Source organism: Saimiri boliviensis, chromosome 11 (assembly GCF_048565385.1).
Source record: "Saimiri boliviensis isolate mSaiBol1 chromosome 11, mSaiBol1.pri, whole genome shotgun sequence".
NCBI lineage: Eukaryota > Metazoa > Chordata > Mammalia > Primates > Cebidae > Saimiri > Saimiri boliviensis.
Window position 1 is genome coordinate 87,437,142 of NC_133459.1, and position 23,692 is coordinate 87,460,833.

The following is a 23,692-nucleotide window of genomic DNA, read 5'->3' on the forward strand; positions in this document are numbered from 1 at the left end:
AATTATAGGCCTAGAATCACATGCAGTCTAATCCAAAACTCCTTCTCTAAAGCACTTACAATATCATTAAAAGTTTCATAGTTTTATAAAGTTTATGCTGCCTTACCCATATATCTTTGCATCATTCATTCAACTGACTTTTCAACCTCAGTTTTTCTCTGTTACAGTAAAGTGAGATTTGCACTAAAACACTCTGATTAAGGGAAGGTTCCAAGTAAATAGACAATTCATACTGTGATGGTCCCAGAAGGAGATAGGGTCCCTCCCCTCATAAGGGACCCATTCTGATCAGAGGAAGCAGCTTCCAGCCCTGAGGAGTTTCAAGTTTGAAGACTGAGAAACAACAAACAAGAAAATTGTTTAGGACTTCATATAGGTTACACCTATTAAGAAAAAATATTTTCTGGAACTGATTTCAAATGCTCATTCCTGTAGAAGGCAGTAACAGCTCCTTCCTCTGGGCTCCAGTAAGGGAACTCTCATGCTATCTGGAATCATTTGTTTAGCCTACCTGCTGCCTCTGTGCTGTGAGCTCTTCAGGAGTCTGGTCCATACTTGATTCTTCTTAGAACTCCTAAGCCTGGCTCAGGGCCTCTGAGAGCCTCCTGAGTGTTTTCTGAATGAGTGATTCCAAATTTATGAAATAAACTATAGGTAACAGAGTCAAGGAATGCTGAAAATATCTTTGAGTTAGATTTCAACTGTAGAGATGATATCAGGACTATGAGATAATGTTTGTTTGTTTGGTTGGTTGGTTTTGGTGGGGCAGGGATTTGAGACAGGGTCTCACTCTTTCACCCATGCTGGAGTGCAATGGCTCAATCTCAGTTCACTGCAACCTCCATCTTCTAGGTTAGTGGCATCCTACCGCCTCAGCCTCCTGAGTAGCTGGGACCACAAGCGTGCACCACCACACCTGGCTAATGTTTGTATTTTTTCGTAAAGACAGGGTTTTGCCATGTGGCTCATGCGGGTCTTGAACTCCTGGGCTCAAGCAATCCTTCCACCTCGGCCTCCCAAAGTGCTGAGATTACAGATGTGAGCCACCACACCCAGTCTGTGAGAATAATTATTTATTTTATTTTATTTTATTGAGACAGAGTTTCACTTTTGTTACCCAGGCTGGAGTGCAGTGATGTGATCTTGGCTCACTGCAACCTCCACTTCCTGGGTCCAAGTGATTCTCCTGCCTCAGCCTCCCAAGTAGCTAGGATTACAGGCACCCACCACCATGCCTAGCTAGTATTTTGTATTTTTTGTAGAGGTGAGGTTGGCCAGGCTGGTCTTAAACTCCTGACCTTAGGTGATCCACCTGCCTCAGCCCCCCAAAGCACTGGGATTACAGGCGTGCACCACCATACCCAGCCAAAAAAAATTATTACTCTCACATTCACACTGTATTAAGTAGCTCATGAAACACTTTGGTGAACATTATTATCTTTCATATTTCCTATAATATTAAGAATTAGCACCAGGCCTGGTGGCTCACACCTGTCATTCCAGCACTTTGGGAGGTGAGGGTGGGCAGATCACCTGAGGTCAGGAGTTTGAGACCAGCCTGACCAATATGGTGAAACCCCATCTCTACTAAAACTACAAAAATTAGCCAGGCGTGGTTGTGGATGCCTGCAATCCCAACTACTCAGGAGGCTGAAGCAGAAGAATTTGCTTGAATCCAGGAGGTAGAGGCTGCAGTAAGCTGAGATTGTGCCACTGCGCTCCAGCCTACGCAACAGAGCAAGACTCCCTCTCGAAAGAAAGAAAAGAAAGAAAGAAAGAAAGAAAAAGAAAGAAAGAAAGAAAGAAAGAAAGAAAGAAAGAAAGAAAGAAAGAAAGAAAGAAAGAAAGAAAAAGAAAAAAAGAAAGCAAGCAAGCAAGAAAGAAAAACATGGGCCAGGCACAGTGGCACACACCTATAATCCCAGCACTTCAGGAGGTCAAGATGGGTAGATCAATTTGTGGTGGGGAGTTCAAGACCAGCCTGCCCAACCTAGCGAAACCCTGTCTCTAATAAAAATACAAAAATTAGCTGGGCATGGTGGTGCACACCTGTAGTCCCAGCTACCCAGGAGGCTGAGGCAGGAGAATTGCTTGAACCTGGGAGGTGGACGTTGCAGTGAGCCGAGATCACACCACAACACTCCAGACTGGGTGACAGAATGAAACTCCATTTCACCAAAAAATAAAATAAAATAAGTGTTAGCCAGGTGTAGTGGCACATGCCAGTAATCCCAGCTTCTCGGGAGGCTGAGGCCAGAGAATCTCTTCAATATGGGAGGCGGAGGCTGTAGTGAGTTGAGATCATGCCAGTGCACTTCAGCCTAGGCAACAGACTGAGACTCCCTCTCAAAAAAATTAGCATGTATGCCAGTTTCTGGATTGGAAAACTAAAGAGAATTAGCTAACAATACACCCTTATTCAAGCAGACAAGCAGAACTGGTACAGGAACTAAGTAATTCCAAAACCAAATATTCTTTCCAGGATATGGCAATGTGCAAATCTGACATCACTTTCTTAGTTGTCTAGATACATTTTTGCCAGTCATCTCTGTTCTGTTCCCAACCTTAACTGCTCTTTTACCTCATTTTCTAGATGTGCCTTGTCCCTCTGTGTTTTTCCATATTTCCCCTTCCATCAAATGTCTGCTAGTTTATAGAAGATTCCCTTCTTCTCTGTTAGCCCTTACCCTCTTCTTTCACAGACCTGTTGATTCTCCAGATAGTCTTCCCAAGTTTTCTTCCTCCCTCCCTTTAACTTCTATAGAGAATTTTGAGAGAAAGTTGAAGGAAAGAGCCTTAAGACATGGGTTATAGTCCCAGATTCACTACCCACTTAGACCTTCTCTTTTCCCTCTTGTATTTAGATACTCTAGGTATTTCCAAGGTTTGAAGCATTAACTAGAGTCACACATATGAAAAGACGCTGCAAGCCTTAAAGAGCTAAAGAAATGCATGTTGTTGTTTAATATGTGATTCACATTCAAGGGAATGCCCAAGTCATCATTCAGCAATGAATCTAGTTTGAAGAAATTGTCAGGAACGGCAAAGGTACTGAATACAAGTGGCTCAGAGCAGTCTCAGAGACCAGTGTCCCCTCCTGGAGAAGCGAGTACCTCTGGACAGCACTCTAGAGTAAAACCGGGTAAGAAAAAATATTTAGGGGGACTTCAATCCCTCTATGTCCTCTAGAAAGGTTGATGAGTATGGTCTGCATATGTGGGGTAGAGTTTGGATAGCCTGGGCTTAAGCTGGACTCAATTGTGAGACCAGAAGTTAGATGCAGCATTTTGTTAAAATTATTTATTTGTTCACTGAGACTGAGTCTTACTCTGTCGCCCAGGCTGAGTGCAGTGGCACGATTGTGGTTCACTGCAACCTCTGCATCCCAGGTAATAACAATTCTCATGCTTCAGTCACCCAAGTAGCTGGAATTATAGGTATGCACTACCAAGCCTAGCTAATTTTTGTATTTTTAGTAGAGACAGGGTATCACCATATTGGCCAGGTTGGTTTCGAACTCCTAGTCAAGTGACCTGCTCACCTCAGCCTCCCAAAATGCTGGGGTTACAGGCTTGAGCCACCATGTCCAGTCTTGGATACAGTATTGAATAGCATGTAAGAACATTAATTTTGAAGTCATTCACTTGGGTTATAATCCACCTAGAAGCATCAGGTCCCTGGGCAAATGTTATAAAATCTCTGAGCCCTTGAATGGTAATCTGTAAAATGAGATCAAGGACATATAGTTCATATATTGTTTGAAATAATTAAATATAAATGAATTGATACGTGCAAAGTGTTCAATAAGTACCTCTCTGATAATAGATATTCCTTTGTGCATTTGTACATTTCCTCTTCCATAAAATGTCTATTAGTTTATAGAAGATCCCCAGATGTAATGTGCCCTCAAGAAATATTTTCTTAAGGACTAAATGGATGAATGAAACATTTTACAAGCAGAAAGGTTGGGAGGTTAATGAGATAATGGGAACGGTCAGAACTAAAATTGAATAGGCAGTGGCTCACGCCTGTAATCCCAGCACTTTGGGAGGCCGAGGCGGGTGGATCACGAGGTCAAGAGATCGAGACCATCCTGGTCAACATGGTGAAACCCTGTCTCTACTAAAAATACAAAAAATTAGCTGAGCATGGTGGCGCGTGCCTGTAATCCCAGCTACTCGGGAGGCTGAGGCAGAAGAATTGACCAAACCCAGGAGGCGGAGGTTGTGGTGAGCTGAGATCATGCCATTGCACTCCAGCCTGGGTAACAAAAGCGAAGCTCTGTCTCAAAAAAAGAAAAAAAAAATTGAATAGGCATCTGCAGTCAGTGCGGGTGTGGGGTCTAAGTCCCTCTGAAGCAGTAAAGAGGGGGGACTGGAATATGTAGCAAGGTAGATCCTCATTTGATGCCAGGAGATTTCACATTTTCTCATGAAACAGAGACAAACACCCCAGTCTCCCAATTTTACCCATTTCCTTTTCTCCAACCTAGAACTCAGGAGGAAGGAGACTGAAGGAAAGATGTATAGCCTGCGAGAAAGAATGGGCCATGCATACAAAGAGGTCAGCAAGCCCCAGGATGATGACTACCTCTGTAAGTGACCCTCTTGGCCACTCACACAGTTGGCTGTTATGTCCTGGTACAGTAATTTCATCATTTGATCCCCAAATCATTCATTTACTCTGATGAGTTAAGAGTACAGGACTGTGGCTAAGTAATGTGAGTGCCAAGCTCTTTCTGAAGCTCTTATATCAAGGAACTTGGATTATAACTTTCCTAATCCCTGCTTCCCTCACTTCCATATTGTGAGATGTGTCAGAACTTCATTGACAGCTGTGCTGCTCATGGGCCCCCGACATTTGTGAAAGACAGTGCAGTGGACAAGGGGCATCCCAACCATGCAGCCCTCAGCCTGCTCCCTGGACTGAGAATTGGGCCATCAGGCATCCCTCAGGCTGGGCTTGGAGTATGGAATGATGCCTCTGATCTGCCGCTGGATCTTCACTTTGGACCCTATGAGGGCCGAATTACAGAAGATGAAGAGGCAGCCAACAATGGATACTCCTGGCTGGTAAGAATTACCTGCCATTTCCCCTGTTCTGTCTTCTCACATCCCTTCTGTGCCTTTGCTGGGACAGCACCATCTTCACGTTAGCTTACAGGCAGAGATAACGTGGTTAGCTCTGTGTACTCAAGGGTCTTTGCATGAACATGGAACTTCTATTTAGAGATCAGAGGGTATATGGGAGCAGAGTGGTACAAAGACAACAAGTGCATCCTCCCTTGTGGGGCTTCTGCTCTGACTGGACAAATCAACTCAGATGTGCAGATGATGACTACGGTGCATACCATGTGGTCTGAACTGGCAGCTGAAGCCATGCAGGCCCAAAGGCCACTGATGACATGGAGTAAAGTAATTCTTCTGATTTTTACTCTCTAAAAAGCCTTTACCTTATTTTTCTGAAACTCAGATCACCAAAGGGAGAAACTGCTATGAGTATGTGGATGGAAATGATAAATCCTGGTCCAACTGGATGAGGTAAGGCCAGGAGTTCTCTTGAGTTTCAGAACCAACCTTCCTCTCTCACAATCCCGGATTTCCTTCCTTCTCATCATGGCACCTTCAATGATTTTCACATTCCGTGTTTCTATTTTCTTCACACAGTGCTGTTTTATACCATCAACATTTAGAAATAAAAGATAAAAATATAGACATTATGATTTATTGGTATCAAAACTTAAATCTGTATGTTAGACAAAATTAAGGCACCAAGATACACCTTGAGAAGCCTAGATTCATGGGGACACTGCATTCATGCTTTAATTTATGTAATCCACATTTATTAAGCACTTCCAGGTTAGGAAGTGAAGTTCATAATTGAACAGGTCATACAACCCATGTCCTATGTGGAGGATGTATTGCAGATGGACATGAAACATTTGGTTATAGGAACATTTAACCAAAATTTTCTTATTTTTTTAAGAAGCACACATTACCGGGCCGGGCGCGGTGGCTCACGCCTGTAATCCCAGCACTTAGGGAGGCCGAGGCGGGTGGATCACAAGGTCAAGAGATCGAGACCATCCCGGTCAACATAGTGAAACCCCGTCTCTACTAAAAATACAAAAAATTAGCTGGGCATGGTGGCGCGTGCCTGTAATCCCATCTACTCAGGAGGCTGAGGCAGGAGAATTGCCTGAACCCAGGAGGCGGAGGTTGTGGTGAGCCGAGATCGTGCCATTGCACTCCAGCCTGGGTAACAAAAGCGAAACTCCGTCTCAAAAAAAAAAAAAAAAAAAAAAAAGAAGCACACATTACCAAAACAACCTGAAACAAAGGACCTTTAATCTGTGAGGGCAGCAAATCTTCCTGGCCTGAGTAAAATTAAAACTGAAGCCTAAGGAGACGTGAGCTGCTGGATGACCCAGCCCCTTCCCACAGTGGGCTCTCGTTTTACCAGAGAATTGGAAAATGAATAAACTATTACCATTCTGTTATCAGGCCAAGAGAAAGAGGCTTCTAAGTTTCTCTGGAAACCTGGGCAAGGCAGGTGAACGGCACCTGGGTGAAATGTAGGATGACTAAGGAAGGCAAGCAAGATGGACTAGGGCTGAATGTAGAATGATGTACGCTAATCTAGAAGCAGAGTACATGATCAAGCACCAAGTTCTGTGGCATAAAAAAAGAATTAATTTAGAGTTTAGAGAAGCTAGGCTTTGATGTGTTTTATGGTCAATCAAGTTGGAAGTAAGTCCAGAGCTGGGCTTTGAAAAAATGGTTGATTGCGCACAGCAGGGACACATTCCAGGCAGCATGAGCACTGTAGTCAGAATCGTAAGTTCATATGACCTTATGAAAGAGATTTAGAAAAGAACAGAAGGCTCCCAGAGGAGTGGTGGGGGAGTGCTCAGCACTAGACCATGGGGTCCTAGACCAGCAGGTGATGGGCCCGACCTGGATCTGACAGATACTGAGAACTCACTGCCTCTTTTCTTTCCCTTTGCTCCCTTGAACCCAGGTATGTGAACTGTGCCCGGGATGATGAGGAGCAGAACCTTGTGGCCTTCCAGTACCACAGGCAGATCTTCTATAGAACCTGCCGAGTCATTAGGCCAGGCAGGCTGTGAACTGCTAGTCTGGTATGGGGATGAGTACGGCCAGAAACTGGGCATCAAGTAGGGCAGCAAGTGGAAGAAAGAGCTCATGGTGCTGCAGGAGTGGCCACAGGAAACATCTCTCCGACACCGAATATTGGAGGAAGGAGTTCATTAAGTCAGGAGCCAGGTGGCATATTTGCGTAATATACAAGCTCACCTAACAAAAGAAGTTTCCTTCTTTATATAGGATTATACTTTAGATGCTACACGTGGAAGAATCTTAGGTTTAGAGCTTAACATATGAAAAGGGTCTCTGTTTACAGTCTTAGGAATTACATATGAAAAGGGTTTCGGTACAGTCTTAGGAATTACATATGAAAAGGGCTTCAGTTTATAGTCTTAGGAATGAGAAAGGGAAGTTTACAGTCTTAGGAAAAGGGAAGTTGATCTGAGATGCCTGGGTCTCCCTCTTCATTCCCCCCTTTGAGACCCTCACCACTTTATAATATTAGTGAGAGGTCTCACTTTCCAGATTTTCTGAAGAAACAGACTGATAATGTTTCATATAATACACTTGTGAGGTCAATTTTTGGCTAACTACAGTAGGGATGAATCCCCTATTCATCTTAAGGAACAGGGGCAGTAGACAAGGGAGCAGTAAACAAACACCTATTATAACACTTATGATGAGGGTTTTGAATCCTCCCAAGGATAAGAACCAACCTCCAAACAAGGACTCAGGGTCAAATCCGTGCCATACCTGTACAGGCACATGTGCCAGTTTGGTCATGTCTCACACAATATCCTCCACTGCTTGCCCCTGGTCATCTATGTGCAGACGGCAGTTGGTTAGACTGAATTTTCCCTAGACTCCTCCTTCGGCTGCTAGCAGATAATCTAGGGCCAGTTGGTTCTGACAGATTGCGTTTCTCATTTGAGTTTCTTGTTGGGCCAAGAGGGACAGAGCTTTGCCCATTTCATTAGTATTTCCAAAACAGCCTGCACCCCGATGATCTGGTTGAGCATGTAAATGGGGGTCCGGTATCCCCATTAGCCATCCTCAGCCCATGTGGCCAGCCCATAGTACTCAATAATTCTCTCTGGTGGCCGCTCATCATCTGTCCAATTCCCTAGTTTTAGGTCTCTCTTCTCCCTAGCGGAGCAAACTGAATGCTCTTAACAGCTCACCTAACAGATAATAGGAAGAAAGAAGGCTTAATGATGCCTATGACACAGCTACCTGTCCATCTCATGGATTACACACCTTATATTGAGTACCATTATATAAACAGGTTCCCTTCTGTGTCCCCGTACATTTATAAGATCTGCAGGACAAAGGAGTAACTTTTACGTCCTACCTGGTGTACATACTGAGGGCATTCTTCAAAATTAGTTAATTTTCCTACTGTGCAAGTCCAAATATTAAGAACAAATCCCACAATGAATTTCCTCATGCTTCAGCAGTGCGTGGACCAGCCAGCTTCCGGGATGTGGCTGGAGCAAGGCTTGTTGTCCTTCTTAAGGTGATTCTGCAGTCCTTGCCTTGGTCTAAGTTCCAGCTGCTGCTGGTTTTTACACGGCTGTGGTGGATTCAGGTTGGGAGTCCCTCTACCTTCACAGCTGTGGGATTGGTCAGGATCAGGTCTGAAGTCCTTTCCATTGTGGCTTTAGAGGGGCTGTACTCCCGTCCTTTATCCACAAGTGATTACCTAGTGAGAAAGGGTGAACTGGGGAGAAAAAGACTTACAGGACATTTGTTATTTACTTAGGTTGAAGTATCCTAAGCAACTCTCCTTAGAGCTGGTAACTAGCATCCTAACTCAATCTCTCCCCACTCCCAAGGAGTTCCTAGGGGTGCCCAAAGTAGGGTAGGAGGCCTATGGTATAAGACTTAAAAGGGGAATATCCTGTTTTTTCTAAAGGGAGTGTCTCTAATTTTGAATAACCCCAAGGGAAGTACCTGCACCCACTCTAATCTTGTTTCCTAAACACTTTCCCTAAGCTGTTTTTGATGGTCCAGTTCATTTTTTCCACTTTTCTGGAAATCTGAGGTTGGTAGGCAGTGTGCAGTTTCCAGGTGATACCCAAGGCCGTTGCTGTTTTCCAGACTAAATCTGCCACAAATGCTGGTCCGCTCTCTGCTCCGATGTGCAGTGGCAGTCCAAACCTAGGGGTCTCGAAGCGGCACACAGGTTACTTCATGGGCTCTTTCAGTTCCATCCAGAGTATGTGCCCACCAGGACCAACAAATACTTATGTCCTCCACACTTGGACATTTCAATAAAGTCTACCTGGAGATCTTCAAACATGTAATGCATTGCTGTGCCACAGTTTTGGTCAAGGCTGCTAAGTGTAAGATGTAAAATTACCGGCCCAGCATCTTTTCAAGTGACTCTTGACCTAAATGAGTGGTCTCATGTACGGCTTGTACAACTGCTGCCCCCAGCAGCTGTGGTGCTGTTATTCTTCCATCTGGCCATGGACCCATCCTTCTTTAATCAGTTGCCCTCTTCTGTCTGGAGAGTCTCTTTCCTCCTTAGAGTAATTAGGTATTAGATCAGGGATGTGGGGAATCAGCGGGGCTGTAACTGCTATTTGGCAGGGGGCAGATGCTGCCCTACCTATGAGCTACTGAATCTAATCAGGAATTTCCCAGGGCCACGGAGGTGCGGGCCCTCTGATGTCCTCGGCATTGCACCACCACCACTCTCCAGACCATTTCTAGGAGCTGCAAAATGTCATGCTGATACTTTCTTTTCCCCCTGAAGCTAACAGGCCTCTCTCTTTGAACAATGCTCCAGGTACTCGGAGAGTTGGAAGGCATAAATGTTTACCAACTTATCTTTACTCAGCTCTAGGGCTTGAGTTAAACAATGAGTTCAGCCTTTTGAGCTGAGGTGCCCTGAGGCAGGGATTTGGCCTTGCTTACAGTGTCTAGAGTTAACCTCAGCGTAGCCTGGACATCTGTCCCCTCATGGATTGACAAAGCTGCTCCCATCCACATACAACTCCCAGTCTGCTACTGTCCATGGCTGATCCCAAGGATCAGGCCTGCTGGAATAGACTGTGTCCAGGACTTCAACACAGTTGTGTTCAACAGGTCCCTCTGACATTGGGAGCAAAGTGGTGGGGTTTAAGGTGTTGCAGACTTCAATGGTGATGCAGGGATTTTCACATAGCAGGCCCTGGCATTTGGTCAGCCTAACATTTGATAACCAGTGGTGCCCTCTGGTATTCATTAGAGTCACTATTGCGTGAGGTACCTTGATATTCAGATCCTGTCTCAGAGTTAGCTTATCTGCTTCTTGTGCTAGCAGAGCAGTTGCTGCCAGGGCCCTTAAGCATGGGGGCCATCCTTTGGAAACTCCATCCAGCTGCTTGGAGAGGTAAGCTACAGGCCTGGGCCAAGGTCCTACTGTTTGAACTAGGACCCCAATTGCCACTTTTTCTCTTTCTGCCACATATAATGTGAAGGGCTTTGTTAAATCAGGCAGCCCCAAAACTGGAGCTGACATTAGTTTTGTATTCAGTTCCTGATAGGCCTGATCTTGCTGGGATCCCCATTCAAAGGGCTCCTTGTCTCCCCCGCTTTGTCACATCATAGAGGGATTTGGCTAGTACTGCGAAGTTTGGAAATCCACAATTTACAAAACCCACTGCTTCCAGGAGCTCTCTCAACTGCTTTTTAGTCTCAGGTTCTGTCACTTTGCAAGTGGTTTGCTTCCTCTCTGCTTCTAGGCTGCGTTCCCCCTTCCAGATGGTAAGCCTCAGATACTGCATTTGCTGTTTGGAAAATCTGGGCTTTCCTTTTAAACCCTTTATACCCACAGTCCTCCAGGTGCCAAAGTAAGGCATTTGTTTGCGCACCCGACTGCCGTGGGGTGTCCTGATAGAAGGTTATCAGCATACAAGGGGCAGCATGCAAGCAAGAAGCTTCTGGGGGGCGGTCACGGGCTGATGCCTCCCCAAGGATGATGAGAGAGTTTTTTGAGCTCCTGGGTGTTTGGTAGAAAAACCCACAGTCCTCCATTTTGTCCCTCACTTCCTGGAGTCCGCCTGCAGACCCTATTCTGCCTGGTAACGCAGGGCGGCCAATCACTGCTCAGCCTTAACCCACCAAACCTAAAGCCAACCCCCATTCCCCACCCCTTGGCAGTTGCAGTAGTCTGCCTAGAAACAAGACAGCCAATAAAATTCAAACCTAAGCCCGCCAAGAGGTGACCAATCCCCTTCTGGCACGCAGAAAACCCTCCTCTGCTCTCCCTTCCACCAACCAGCAGCTAACACCTCCGCCTAAACTCCGTCACCTTCCCGATATAAACCTATGTCTTCAGCCATTCGGTGCAGCTCAGCTCCCCTCCCGCCTGGGTTGCCCGCAGATCCCAATAAACCTGGACTCGGCTTACCAACTCCTCGCTCTCATTTGCTTTGGGAAGGGTCTCTGCGGGTCGCACACTGGGAAGCTGGGTCCAGGTGTATTGAGTGGTCACACCTGCTTCTGGGTTTCTGCCATTGAAATGCAAATAGTTCTTTTGACCCTCTGAGGTCAGTCCAATGCTAAGGAGGTATTCTTTAAGTCCAATTAAGTGAACCAACTATCTTCTACTGGCAATAATCCCAACTGCACATATGAGTTGGGTGCAAAGCCATGCAAGCCCTGCATGGGCTTGGGTAATAGTCTTCTGCTTCTGGCTAGGAAGGCTCCACCCTCCTTCCCAAGGGACAATGAGAGCCTGGATGACCCCTGCCTAAGGCATTTTAGCTGCAGGGAATCTCCTTTTTGAATGGCATAGTGGCCCTCAATTTGCACAACAGGTTTTGCCGGAGAAGGCGAGTAGGGGCAGTCCATTAAGTACAAGAAAGTCTGTTCTCTTAACACTTTAATAGCTCTAACAATATTGGTTCTGTTTTTTCCATGGGGGGTTACAGGGCTGTCATCCGGACTGTGGGCTCTATGGGGTCATATGTGTCTGGCCCCCCTCTCTTTTAGTCCAGTGGCCCTTCCATTAGATTGAACAGAGCCTCTTCACTTTTTATCTGGATCCTCGTGCTTAGGATGGCCCTGATCTCCCATTAACTGTGGGCATTTTTTTCCAATGTCCTATTTCTTGACAAAATGCACACTGATTGCGTTGCAGGCCCAGGTGGGCAGACTGTGAGGCTTTCCAGGAACACCCCTTTTTCCACACTCTTGGGGGTTTTCCTCTCATAGCAGCAGCTATCAAGTCAGCCTTCTGTTGAGCCTGACGTTCCCTTTCCCTATGACTTTCCCTCTGGCTTAGATAAGCCTCTTGGTTTACAAATGCCTGGTTAGCCACTTCCAGTAACTGAAGTATTCATACATGCAAATCCTGCCTGTTTCGGCCACTGAATTTGCCTGGACTTGGGGAGTCCACGTTTCTCCGCGGCAAGGGGGATGGTGGTTTCTAGCAGTCTATCCCTTGGCTACTAAAACAATCGCTGACTGCTCTCTTAGCTACTTTGGTGGGTTCAAAACAAACTGCAACCACGAGTCTATGTATGGAAATTGATCAAGGTGTTCTAGTTCGCCGCCTTACTTTGGAGACAAGGGGCCTCTCTAGGGTCCCCTCTGGGTCCCAATCCACCCTAAATGCTGGCCAATCTTTCCTACATAAAACCCTTAATTTCTCTGGTGTCATAGTTACTTTATAATCCCCACTAAATCCCTTCTTGAAATTTTTCAGCATGATTTCTAAAGGGGTGGGCTTGCTTTGGGAGTGACCCATGTTAACAATTCAAAGAAACAATTCCCACAGTTAGGAGAGTATCAGTTCACCCACAGCAGCCCATGACTAGCAAGACGCAGCACAGAACACTCTCCAATTTACATTCATTTCAATCCCTTTACAATGCACAGAGGCTTTTTCACTCAGCCTTATGTGGCTGTCTCTAATTTTTACAAATTGCTTGACACACAAGGCCCTTCCTAATGGGCCCAATACCTTTTACGACTGATGAGGCCAGCTGGACACATCTACACAGACACACACATCCACACACAGACACACATCTGAATGCTCTCCTTCCAATTCAAAACCATAAGCAAAAGCTTCCAAGGTCACACGTATTCACAAACAGACACACATCTGAATGCTCTCCTTCCAATGCAACTGAGGGCTACCTTCCAACATGCCAATCTGGCACCCGTGGGTGATGAGGCCATGCTTCCACCCAGTGGGGTGGGCTACTTTCCTGGGTACAACGACACACACACATCCAAATGCCCTCCTTCCAATGCAACAGAGAGCTACCTTCCAATGTGCTGATCTGGCACCCGTGGGTGATCAGGCCATGCTTCCACCCAGTGGGGTGGGCTACTTTCCCGGGTACAATCTTACAAATTCAGTGTGCTAGACTTCCCCAAATGCTCATTCCTCCTCGGTGTTCAGCCACTGGGTGGATCCGGTCTGCAGGGCTTCCCTGCTCCACTCTGGTGAGACTTTTCCACCGGGAAAATACCTGCCCAGGAGCGCTCTCAGGATGCGTCACTCCAGGGAGCAGGAGTCCCCCCGCAGGGATGCTCCACAGGGCTAGGCAAACCACCTAAGAGACTTTTCCCACCATCTGCTATCTGAGACTCGCTTCCGGGCCAACACACCAAAATGTTGCAGGAGTGGCCACAGGAAACATCTCTTGGACACCGAATATTGGAGGAAGGAGTTTATTCGGCCAGGAGCCAAGTGGCATATTTGCCCAATATCCAAGCTCGCCTAACAAAGGAAGTTTTCTTCTTTATATAGGGTTATACTTTAGATGCTACACGTGGAAGAATCTTAGGTTTAGAGCTTAACATATGAAAAGGGTCTCTGTTCACAGTCTTAGGAATTACATATGAAAAGGGCTTAAGTTTACAGTCTTAGGAATGAGAAGGGGAAGTTTACAGTCTTAGGAAAAGGGAAGTTGATCTGAGATGCCTGGGTCTCCCTCTTCAATGGCAGGGAGAGGTAGGCATCACTATTACTCTTGTAACAGGACAAGAAAGAATTATCCTTCAGATTTTCATGGTTTAACTCTTAAGCAGAGTAAAATGACATCTAAAGTCAGTAAAATTTCAGATCAGTGGCTTCCAAGATTAAAGATTCATGTTACACACCTTTGCCTCTTTGGAATGACTTTCATGTTTTTAATTTTTGATTTTATATTCTAAGTACTTCATGCACAAAATAAAGACAATAATCAAGTTCTCAAACACCTCCAGCTCTCTCAACAAAGTAGTTTCTTATGGCATTTCCTTTTTATTTCTTAATGATATGCATGTGTTGTTATTCATTCATTCATTCATTATCTCAATTAGCTGTCACATGAATTCCTACTCTGTGCCAGATGATGTTGCACATAGACGCTGCCTCTGATGCTGCTTGAGGTTGCCTAGTCTAGCTGATATGTAGAAAAGGCCCAAGATGTGGGCATTTTGGATTTCATAAATGTAGTAAATAAAAGTTGGAAGAAGTATAAATACGAGTTGATCAAGACAATCAGAAAAACTACTCTTGAACAGATGACATGTAAATTAGGGAACCATATGAATACATACAGGCATATGTGTAATATCAGACAGCGATTACTGCTTTGAAGAAACTGAATCCAGGAAGAGTACCTGGGGATCAGAGTGTGGCAGGGAACTGTCAGGGATGGTTTCTCTCAGGAGACAGCATTTGAGAAGTGCACGTGCCTGTGGGCAAAGGGTTCTGGGGACTGGGTGCAGCTAGTGCATAGGTCCTGAGGCCAGAAATACTTCAGTTTTGGCTCATTTTTGGAAAACAGACCGCAGCTGGTCATCCCCTCAGAGCTACTCCAGTTTCTGGGTGAGAGGGAATGGTGACAGGATGAAGGGGGGAGCACGGAGGTAAGCCTGATTAGGGATATTTTTTGAAACAAGATTTCCTATTGTATTTGAAATGGGCTCAGACTGAATGAAATAAATCAAGCATAAATACTTGATACGCAGCCTGAGAAAAAGCATATCCTCATTTTATGATCTGTGGAATCTGAAATAAAAGCAGCCCATGCACCTAGTTGGAGCAGCAGGCCCTTTAGTCAGTGGGACCTGGACCGCTCTGTGCTGGCCAACCTGAATCCCACTTCCTGATGGAGAACCAAGCACGTAACACTCCTCGATTAAATATGTCATTTTGAATGAGGAGACTCAAATTCAGATTTGCTCACACATCTTCTCTTTAACCACATTTGTGGATCTCCAGGTTGAGTGTTCCTAATCATTCTTTTCCCCTCCCTCTTAGGAAGCCTCTAAGGACAATCTCACCTAAGTCATCGAGTGTTATTTTTTAATAGAATAAAATAGCTGAAGACCTCATGTCAGTGAAAGTGCCCAGGGACCAAGGAGGAAGGATGTGGCAGAGGGTGATCAGGGAGGGTTTTACAGGACTTGGAAGATACCTGTAGTGTGTGGGAAAGGTCACTGCAGTTCCATCTACGTGAGGAATGACACTGCCTCTGACGCTGCTTGAGGTTACCTAGTCTGGCTAATATATAGAAAAGGCCTAAGATGTGGGATTTCTGGATTTTGTAAGAGGTAGTGAATAAAAGTGGAATGGAAAAATGGACTGTAAAGGTCCATCCAGCACTTGGTGGGAGTGAGCTTGCATTAACATATGAAGAATGATTGGTTCTTCATTTGATCTTCATGACATCCTATGTGGTAAGGCCTGACCAAAACATCTACCCTGACCAAAAACTTTCTCTTTCAGAACCAAAGCCAGAGATTCATCCATGTCCCTCATGCTGTCTGGCCTTCTCAAGTCAGAAATTTCTGTCATCATGTGGAACGCAATCATTCCTCTCAGAATTTCCCAGGAACATCTACAAGAAAACTACTCCAACCAGAGAATCCCTGACAGGGGAAACAGGAAGAGAAGCAGCAATATTTTGATCCATGCAACTCTAATGACAAAACCAAAGGTTAAAAGATCAAAGAAAGGTCCAAAATCTTGAATACAAGGACATGGCAGAGGGAGATTTCGAGGGCCTTTCCTAACCCAACCAAAGGACAAATGGGGAGCTCTAGAGTGGAAGAATGAATGATGGAAGCTGAGTCCAGAACAGGCCAGAAAGTGAATCCAGTGGACATGGGCAAATTATTTGTGGGGGTGGGAATCTCAAGAATTGCAAAAGCCAACTATGGAGAGTGTGGGCAAGGTTTCAGTGATATGTCAGATGTTACTGCACACCAGTGGACACACACCGGGGAGAAGCTCTGTGTCTGCAGGGAGTGTAGGCGGGGCTTTAGCCGGAAGTCAACCCTCCTCAGACACCAGAGGATACACACAGGGGAGAAGCCCTATGACAGCAGAGGTGTGGGCGGGGCTTTAGCCAGAAGTCAACCCTCCCAAGTCACCAGAGGACACAGACGGGGGAGAAGCCCTATGTCTGCAGTGAGTGTGGGTGGGGATTTAGCCAGAAGTCACACCTCCTCAGTCACCAGAGGACACACAAGGGGGAGAAGCCCTCTGTCTGCAGGGAGTGTGGGCGAGACTTTAGCCAGAAGTCAAACCTCCTCAGTTACCAGAGGAGACACACAGGGGAGAAGCCCTCTAAGGGAGTGTGGGCGAGACTTTAGCCAGAAGTCAAACCTCAGTCACCAGAGGACATACACAGGGGAGAAGACCTATGTCTGCAGGGAGTGTGGGTGGGGATTTAGCCATAAGTCAACCCACCTCAGACACCAGAGGACACACATGGGGGAGAAGCCCTATGTCTGCAGGGAGTGTGGGCGGGGCTTTAGCTGTAAGTCACACCTCCTGAGACACTAGAGGACACATACGAGAGAGAAGTCCCATGTTTCCAGGGAGTGTGGGCAGGTCTTTAGCCGGAAGTCAACAGTCCTCAGTCACCAGAGGACACACACGAGGGAGAAGCCCTATGTCTGCAGGGAGTGTGGGCGGGGCTTTAGCCATAAGTCAACCCTCCTCAGTCACCAGAGGAGACACACAGGGGAGAAGCCCTAAGACTGCAGGGAGTGTGGGCGGGGCTGTAGCTTTAAGTCACACCTCCTCGGTTACCAGAGGACACAGGGGAGAAGCCCTATGTCTGCAGGGAGTGTGGGTGGGTCTTTAGCCAGAAGTCAACCCTCCTCAGTCACCAGAGGACACACATGGAGGAGAAGCCCTATGTCTGCAGGGAGTGTGATTCGAGCTTTAGCTTTAAGTCAACCCACCTCAGACACCAGAGGACACACACGGGGGAGAAGCCTTATGTCTGTAGAAAGTGTGAGCGGGACTTTAGCCAAGAGTCATGTCCTTAGTCACCAGAGGACACACACAAGGGAGAAGCCCTATGTCTGCAGGAAGTGTGGGCAGGGCTTTAGCCAGAAGTCAACCCTCCTGAGTCACCAGAGGACACACATGGGGGAGAAGCCGTATGTCTGCAGGGAGTGTGGGCAGGGATTTCGCCAGAAGTCAACCCTCCTCAATCACCAGAGGACACACACATGGGAAAATCCCAATGTCTGCAGGGAGTGTGGGCGGGCGAGGCTTTAGCCAGAAAACCTCAGTCACCAGAGAACACACACGGGGGAGAAACCCTTTGTCTGCAGGGAGTGTGTGCGGGGCTTTAGCCAGAAGTCAACCCTCCTTAGACACCAGAGGACACAAACAGGGGAGAAGCCCTATGTCTGCAGGGAGTGTGGGCATGGATTTAGCAGAAGTCAACCCTCCTTAGATAACAGAGGACACACACAGGGGAGAAGCCCTATGTCTGCAGGGAGTGTGGGTGGGGCTTTAGCTTTAAGTCACACCCCCTCAGTCACCAGAGGACACACAGAGGGGAGAAGCCCTATGTCTGCAGGGAGTGAGGGCAGGGCTTTAGCCATAAGTCAACCCTCCTCAGTCACCAGAGGACACACATGGAGGAGAAGCCCTATGTCTGCAGGGAGTGTGGGCAGGGCTTTCGCCATAAGTCAACCCTCCTCAGTCACCAGAGCACACACACCTGGGAGAATCCCTATGTCTGCAGGGAATGTGGGCGAGGCTTTAGCCAGAAATCAAACCTCCTCAGTCACCAGAGAACACACATGGAGGAGAAGCCCTATGTCTGCAGGGAGTGTGTGCGGGGCTTTAGCCAGAAGTCAACGCTCCTTAGACACCAGAGGACACACACAGGGAAGAAGCCCTATGTCTGCAGGGAGTGTGGTCGGGGCTTTAAGTCAACCCACCTCAGACACCAGAGGACACACATGGGGGAGAGGCCCTATGTGTGTAGAAAGTGTGAGCGGGGCTTTAGCCATAAGTCACATGTCCTCAGTCACCAGAGGGGACACACAGTGTAGAAGCCCTATGTCTGCAGGGAGTGTGGGCAGGGCTTTAGCTTTAAGTCACACCTCAGTCACCAGAGGACACACACAGGGGAGAAGCCCTATGTCTGCAGGGAGTCTGGGCAGGGCTTTCGCCATAAGTCAACCCTCCTCAGTCATCAGAAGACACACATGGGGGAGAAGACCTATGTCTGCAGGGAGTGTGGGCGGGGCTTTAGCCAGAAGTCAACCCTCCTTAGACACCAGAGGACATACACAGGGGAGAAGCCCTATGTCTGCAGGGAGTGTGGTCGGGGCTTTAGCTTTAAGTCAACCCACCTCAGACACCAGAGGACACACACGGGGGAGAAGCCCTGTGTCTGTAGAAAGTGTGAGCGGGGCTTTAGCCATAAGTTACATGTCCTCAGTCACCAGAGGGGACACACAGGGTAGAAGCCCTATGTCTGCAGGGAGTGTGGGCGGGGCTTTAGCCAGAAATCAACCCTCCTTAGACACCAGAGGACACACACAGGGAAGAAGCCCTATGTCTACAGGGAGTGTGTGCAGGGCTTTAGCCAGAAGTCAACCCTCCTTAGACACTAGCGGACACACACAGGGTAGAAGTCCTATGTCTGCAGGGAGTGTGGTCAGGGCTTTAGCTTAAAGTCAACCCACCTCAGACACCAGAGGACACACATGGGGGAGAAGCCCTATGTCTGTAAAGTGTGAGCGGGACTTTAGTCATAAGTCACATGTCCTCAGTCACCAGTACACAGGGGAGAAGTCCCATGTGCGGGGAGTGTGTGCAGGGCTTTAACTAGAAGTCAACCCTCCTTAAACACCGGAGGACAAACACAGGGGAGAAGCCCTATGTCTGCAGGGAGTGTGGTCGGGGTTTTAGCTTTAAGTCAACCCACCTCAGACACCAGAGGACACACATGAGGGAGAAGCCCTATGTCTGTATAAAGTGTGAGCGGGGCTTTAGACTTAAGTCACATGTCCTCAGTCACCAGAGGGGACACACAGGGTAGAAGCCCTATGTCTGCAGGGAGTGTGGGCGGGGCTTTAGCCAGAAATCAACCCTCCTTAGACACCAGAGGACACACACAGGGGAGAAGCCCTATGTCTGCAGGGAGTGTGGTCGGGGCTTTAGCTTTAAGTCAACCCACCTCAGACACCAGAGGACACACACGGGGGAGAAGCCCTGTGTCTGTAGAAAGTGTGAGCGGGGCTTTAGCCGTAAGTTACATGTCCTCAGTCACCAGATGGGAAATACAGGGTAGAAGCCCTATGTCTGCAGGGAGTGTTGGCGGGGCTTTAACTAGAAGTCAACCCTCCTTAGACACCAGAGGACACACACAGGGGAGAAGCCCTATGTCTGCAGGGAGTGTGGGTGGGTCTTTAGCCAGAAGTCAACCCTCCTCAATCACCAGAGGACACACACAGGGGAGAAGCCCTATGTCTGCAGGGAATGTGGGCGAGGCTTTAGCCAGAAATCAAACCTCCTCAGTCACCAGAGAACACACATGGGGGAGAAGCCCTATGTCTGCAGGGAGTGTGTTCGGGGCTTTAGCCAGAAGTCAACGCTCCTTAGACACCAGAGGACACACACAGGGAAGAAGCCCTATGTCTGCAGGGAGTGTGGTCGGGGCTTTAGCTTTAAGTCAACCCACCTCAGACACCAGAGGACACACACGGAGGAGAAGCCCTATGTCTGTAGAAAGTTTGAGCGGGGCTTTAGCCATAAGTCACATGTCCTCAGTCACCAGAGGACACACACAGTGTAGAAGCCCTATGTCTGCAGGGAGTGTGTACGGGGCTTTAACTAGAAGCCAACCCTACTTAGACACCAGAGGACAAACACCAGGGAGAAGCCCTATGTCTGCACGGAGTGTGGGCGTGGATTTAGCCAGAAGTCAACCCTCCTTGGATAACAGAGGACACACACAGGGGAGAAGCCCTATGTCTGCAGGGAGTGTGTGCGGGGCTTTAGCTCTAAGTCACACCTCCTCAGTCACCAGAGAACACACACAGGGGAGAATCCCTATGTCTGCAGGGAGTGTGGGTGGGTCTTTAGCCAGAAGTCAACCCTCCTCAATCACCAGAGGACACACACAGGGGAGAAGCCCTATGTCTGCAGGGAATGTGGGCGAGGCTTTAGCCAGAAATCAAACCTCCTCAGTCACCAGAGAACACACATGGGGGAAAAGCCCTATGTCTGCAGGGAGTGTGTTCGGGGCTTTAGCCAGAAGTCAACGCTCCTTAGACACCAGAGGACACACACAGGGAAGAAGCCCTATGTCTGCAGGGAGTGTGGTCGGGGCTTTAGCTTTAAGTCAACCCACCTCAGACACCAGAGGACACACATGGGGGAGAAGCCCTATGTGTATAGAAAGTGTGAGCGGGGCTTTAGCCGTAAGTCACATGTCCTCAGTCACCAGAGGACACACACAGTGTAGAAGCCCTATGTCTGCAGGGAGTGTGGGCATGGATTTAGCCAGAAGTCAACCCTCCAACTTAGATAACAGAGGACACACACAGGGAAGAAGCCCTATGTCTGCAGGGAGTGTGGGCGGGGCTTTAGCTTTAAGTCACACCTCCTCCATCACCAGAGGACACACACAGGGGAGCAGCTCTATGTCTGCAGGGAGTGTGGGCGGGGCTTTAGCCATAAGTCAACCCTCCTCAGTCACCAGAGGACACACACAGGGGAGAAGCCCTGTGACTGCAGGGAATGTGGGTGGGGTTTTAGCCAGAAGTCAACCCTCCTCAGTCACCAGAGGACACACACAGGAGAGAAGCCCTATGTCTGCAGGGAGGATAAGTCATTAGTAACAAAACTCATCTCAATAGCCACAAGAAGACAAATGTGGTCACCACACACTGGCATACCCCAACTCTGGCTTCAGAGGAAGTCTACTCACCCCTTACATTCCCTGAGACTGTAAAGAGATCAGAAATAGATGATTAAAGAAATCTGCCACTTTCATGACTAGAGATGAAGAAGAAAAACAGGAGAGTTTTTAAGTGTTCGGTGCAATGTCAACATGTGGTTCTTTCCCACGCCGCTCCCCTCCACTTTTGCTTTTTGCTTCTTGTTCTAATAAATTTTGTCTCCATACAAATCTGAAGCCCAAGTGTGTACACCTTATTCTTCCCTTGTCAGTGAAGGCGGAATAGTCCAGAAGGGTCACAGAGAACTCCTGTGTTCAGCTCAAGCAACCCTAAACCAAAAACTCTAACCCTAACCCTTAACCCTTAACCCTAACCCCAAACCCCAAACCCAAATCCCCATCCCCAACCCCTAACTCCTAACCCCTGACCCTGACCCTGACCCTAAAAACAAAAATGTCAATTTACTTCTATTAATGCCAGAAAGTAAAATTAAAATGAATTAAGGTTTTGACATGTTAAAGCAAAAAAAGGAGGCCGTTAGCCTGAGGTCTTGCCTAAGCAAATGGATACCAACCTTGGAGGCATTTAAACTGACTTTAAAAAATTAACAAACCAACCACAGTCAATGACAAAACCCCAGCCTCCAGCTGGCTGTATGACTAGAAACGCTGAAGGCAGTTGACTAGCTGGACCCAATGAGAAGCCTCATTTAGCTGCCACCACTTGGAGCTCAAAGCCCCAAGCCCTGTTTTCTGTTCTGGTGCTTCAGGCATAGTTCATGAACCTTTCCTTTGTTCAAACTGTTAAACTTTATTTTGCCTAAAATTCTTCTAACCCTAAACCTTAACCCATAACCCCTAACTCTAACCCTAACTGTACATTTCTAAGTTTGCACTGACACGTCAGCATCATTAAAAGTGCTGTATTGGCAGGGCTGCAAAGGTAGCCAGATTTTATATTAACATTTTTCATACTGAGGCACTGCATGAACATTACAGCTGTTTTCTACAGGAGCACTGCGGGCGTTGTGATCGTATTTCAGATGTCATATCTGCCTTAGGAATGCTCCATTTGTGTTCTGAGCTGCTTACTGCGGCCGCCTGGCCTTGTGTGGGGAGAACGAGGTGCGCAGGACTCAGTGGCTTTTGATGTCCAGTTTTCAACACCGAGACCTTCTTACCAGTCTCTGTGACTAGCAGTCGGGACTGCAAACAGGAAAAATTTTACTCACCGTGGACACAGCCCGGAGTTGTCCCAAAGCAAGGTGGTGTCCCCAGGTCAGTGCTGAGGAAAACGCAGCTCCACCACCGCAGTGCCCCCAACCCCTCCATCCTAGGGTCTATGCTGAGGAAGACGCAGCTCCGCCTGCACGCAGTGCCCCCAACATGTGTACTAAAGAGAAAGGGACACATGCATGCTGGCGCTGCGTTGCGATGCACACACGCATGGTAGCGCTGCGACGTGACACAATACACGACGCGAGGCACACAGGCACGCCGCCGCCGCGATGCGACGCAACTTATGCACACACGCCAGCCCTGCGACGCAATGCGACGCACGCACACCGGCGTGGGAGTTCAGGAATCTGAGAAGATGGCTTCGGGCGCCCCCTGCTGGCGCCCGGGCACTGCAGGGCCCTCTTGCTCACGGTGCTGTATCCGCGCCCCCCGCTGGCAGCAAGGGACAATGCAGGACCCTCTTTTTCTTTTTTTTTTGAGACGGAGTCTTGCTGTGTCACCAAGGCTGGAGCGCAGTGGCAGTCTCGGCTCACCTCCACCTCCCGGGTTCAAGCGATTCTTCTGCCTCAGCCTCCTGAGTAGCTGGGACTGCAGGCGTATGCCAAACACCTAGCTAGTTTTTGTATTATTAGTAGAGACAGGGTTTTACCATGTTGGCCAGGATGTACTCGATCTCTTGACCCGTGATCCACTGCGCCCAACTCCAGGCCTTCTTAGTAACAATGTAGTGGTGGTATGCCCCCTGCTGGCTGCTGGGGGACCCTTCTCCTTTCTTGAGCCAATGGGGGCCATGACCTAGTGAGCCAAGCTGGGACCCAGCTGCCACTCACTTTCCTGATGGGACACAGAAGCCTGGAGACAGCTTGGGACCCTGTACATGGACAGCCTCACTTTCTCCTCCCTGTTGTCCACATTTCCCTCCAACTGGACCAGGCTTTGAGAAGCTGAGGTGGAGACACGTCCCAGTAGGCCAACCCACTGAGCCTTGGAGCCGCGAAGCTGTGCGCAGAAGGGCAAAGTCCTGAGTGGAGTCTGTCCCAGGCCCTGTCCCTCGTCTCTGTCTTCTGCCAGCCCCAGGCTTAGGAAGGGGCTGGCTGAGGAGGCTGCAGTCAGACCTGTAGGAAACAAAGGGAAGGCACAATAACCACACCCAATCTCCAGGGCACCAGGTTCCTTGTGCCACATCCCTCC

The 23,692-nt window shown here is 47.9% G+C and overlaps 1 protein-coding gene across 1 annotated transcript in view; it reads left to right on the forward strand.

Moving 5' to 3' along the window:
* Positions 1–22,852, forward strand: part of LOC120363149 (uncharacterized) — a 36,613-nt gene extending 13,761 nt beyond the window's left edge. The window contains 14 exon segments of the mRNA XM_074381545.1: positions 2,986–3,142; positions 4,493–4,592; positions 4,802–5,072; positions 5,473–5,540; positions 7,021–7,117; positions 7,119–7,208; positions 11,930–11,939; positions 15,829–15,895; positions 15,897–16,338; positions 18,075–18,280; positions 19,774–20,031; positions 20,446–20,734; positions 20,906–21,199; positions 22,460–22,852. Of these exon segments, the coding sequence (XP_074237646.1) occupies positions 2,986–3,142; positions 4,493–4,592; positions 4,802–5,072; positions 5,473–5,540; positions 7,021–7,117; positions 7,119–7,208; positions 11,930–11,939; positions 15,829–15,895; positions 15,897–16,338; positions 18,075–18,280; positions 19,774–20,031; positions 20,446–20,734; positions 20,906–21,199; positions 22,460–22,852 (2,742 nt within the window).
* The last annotated feature ends 840 nt before the right edge of the window (positions 22,853–23,692 follow it).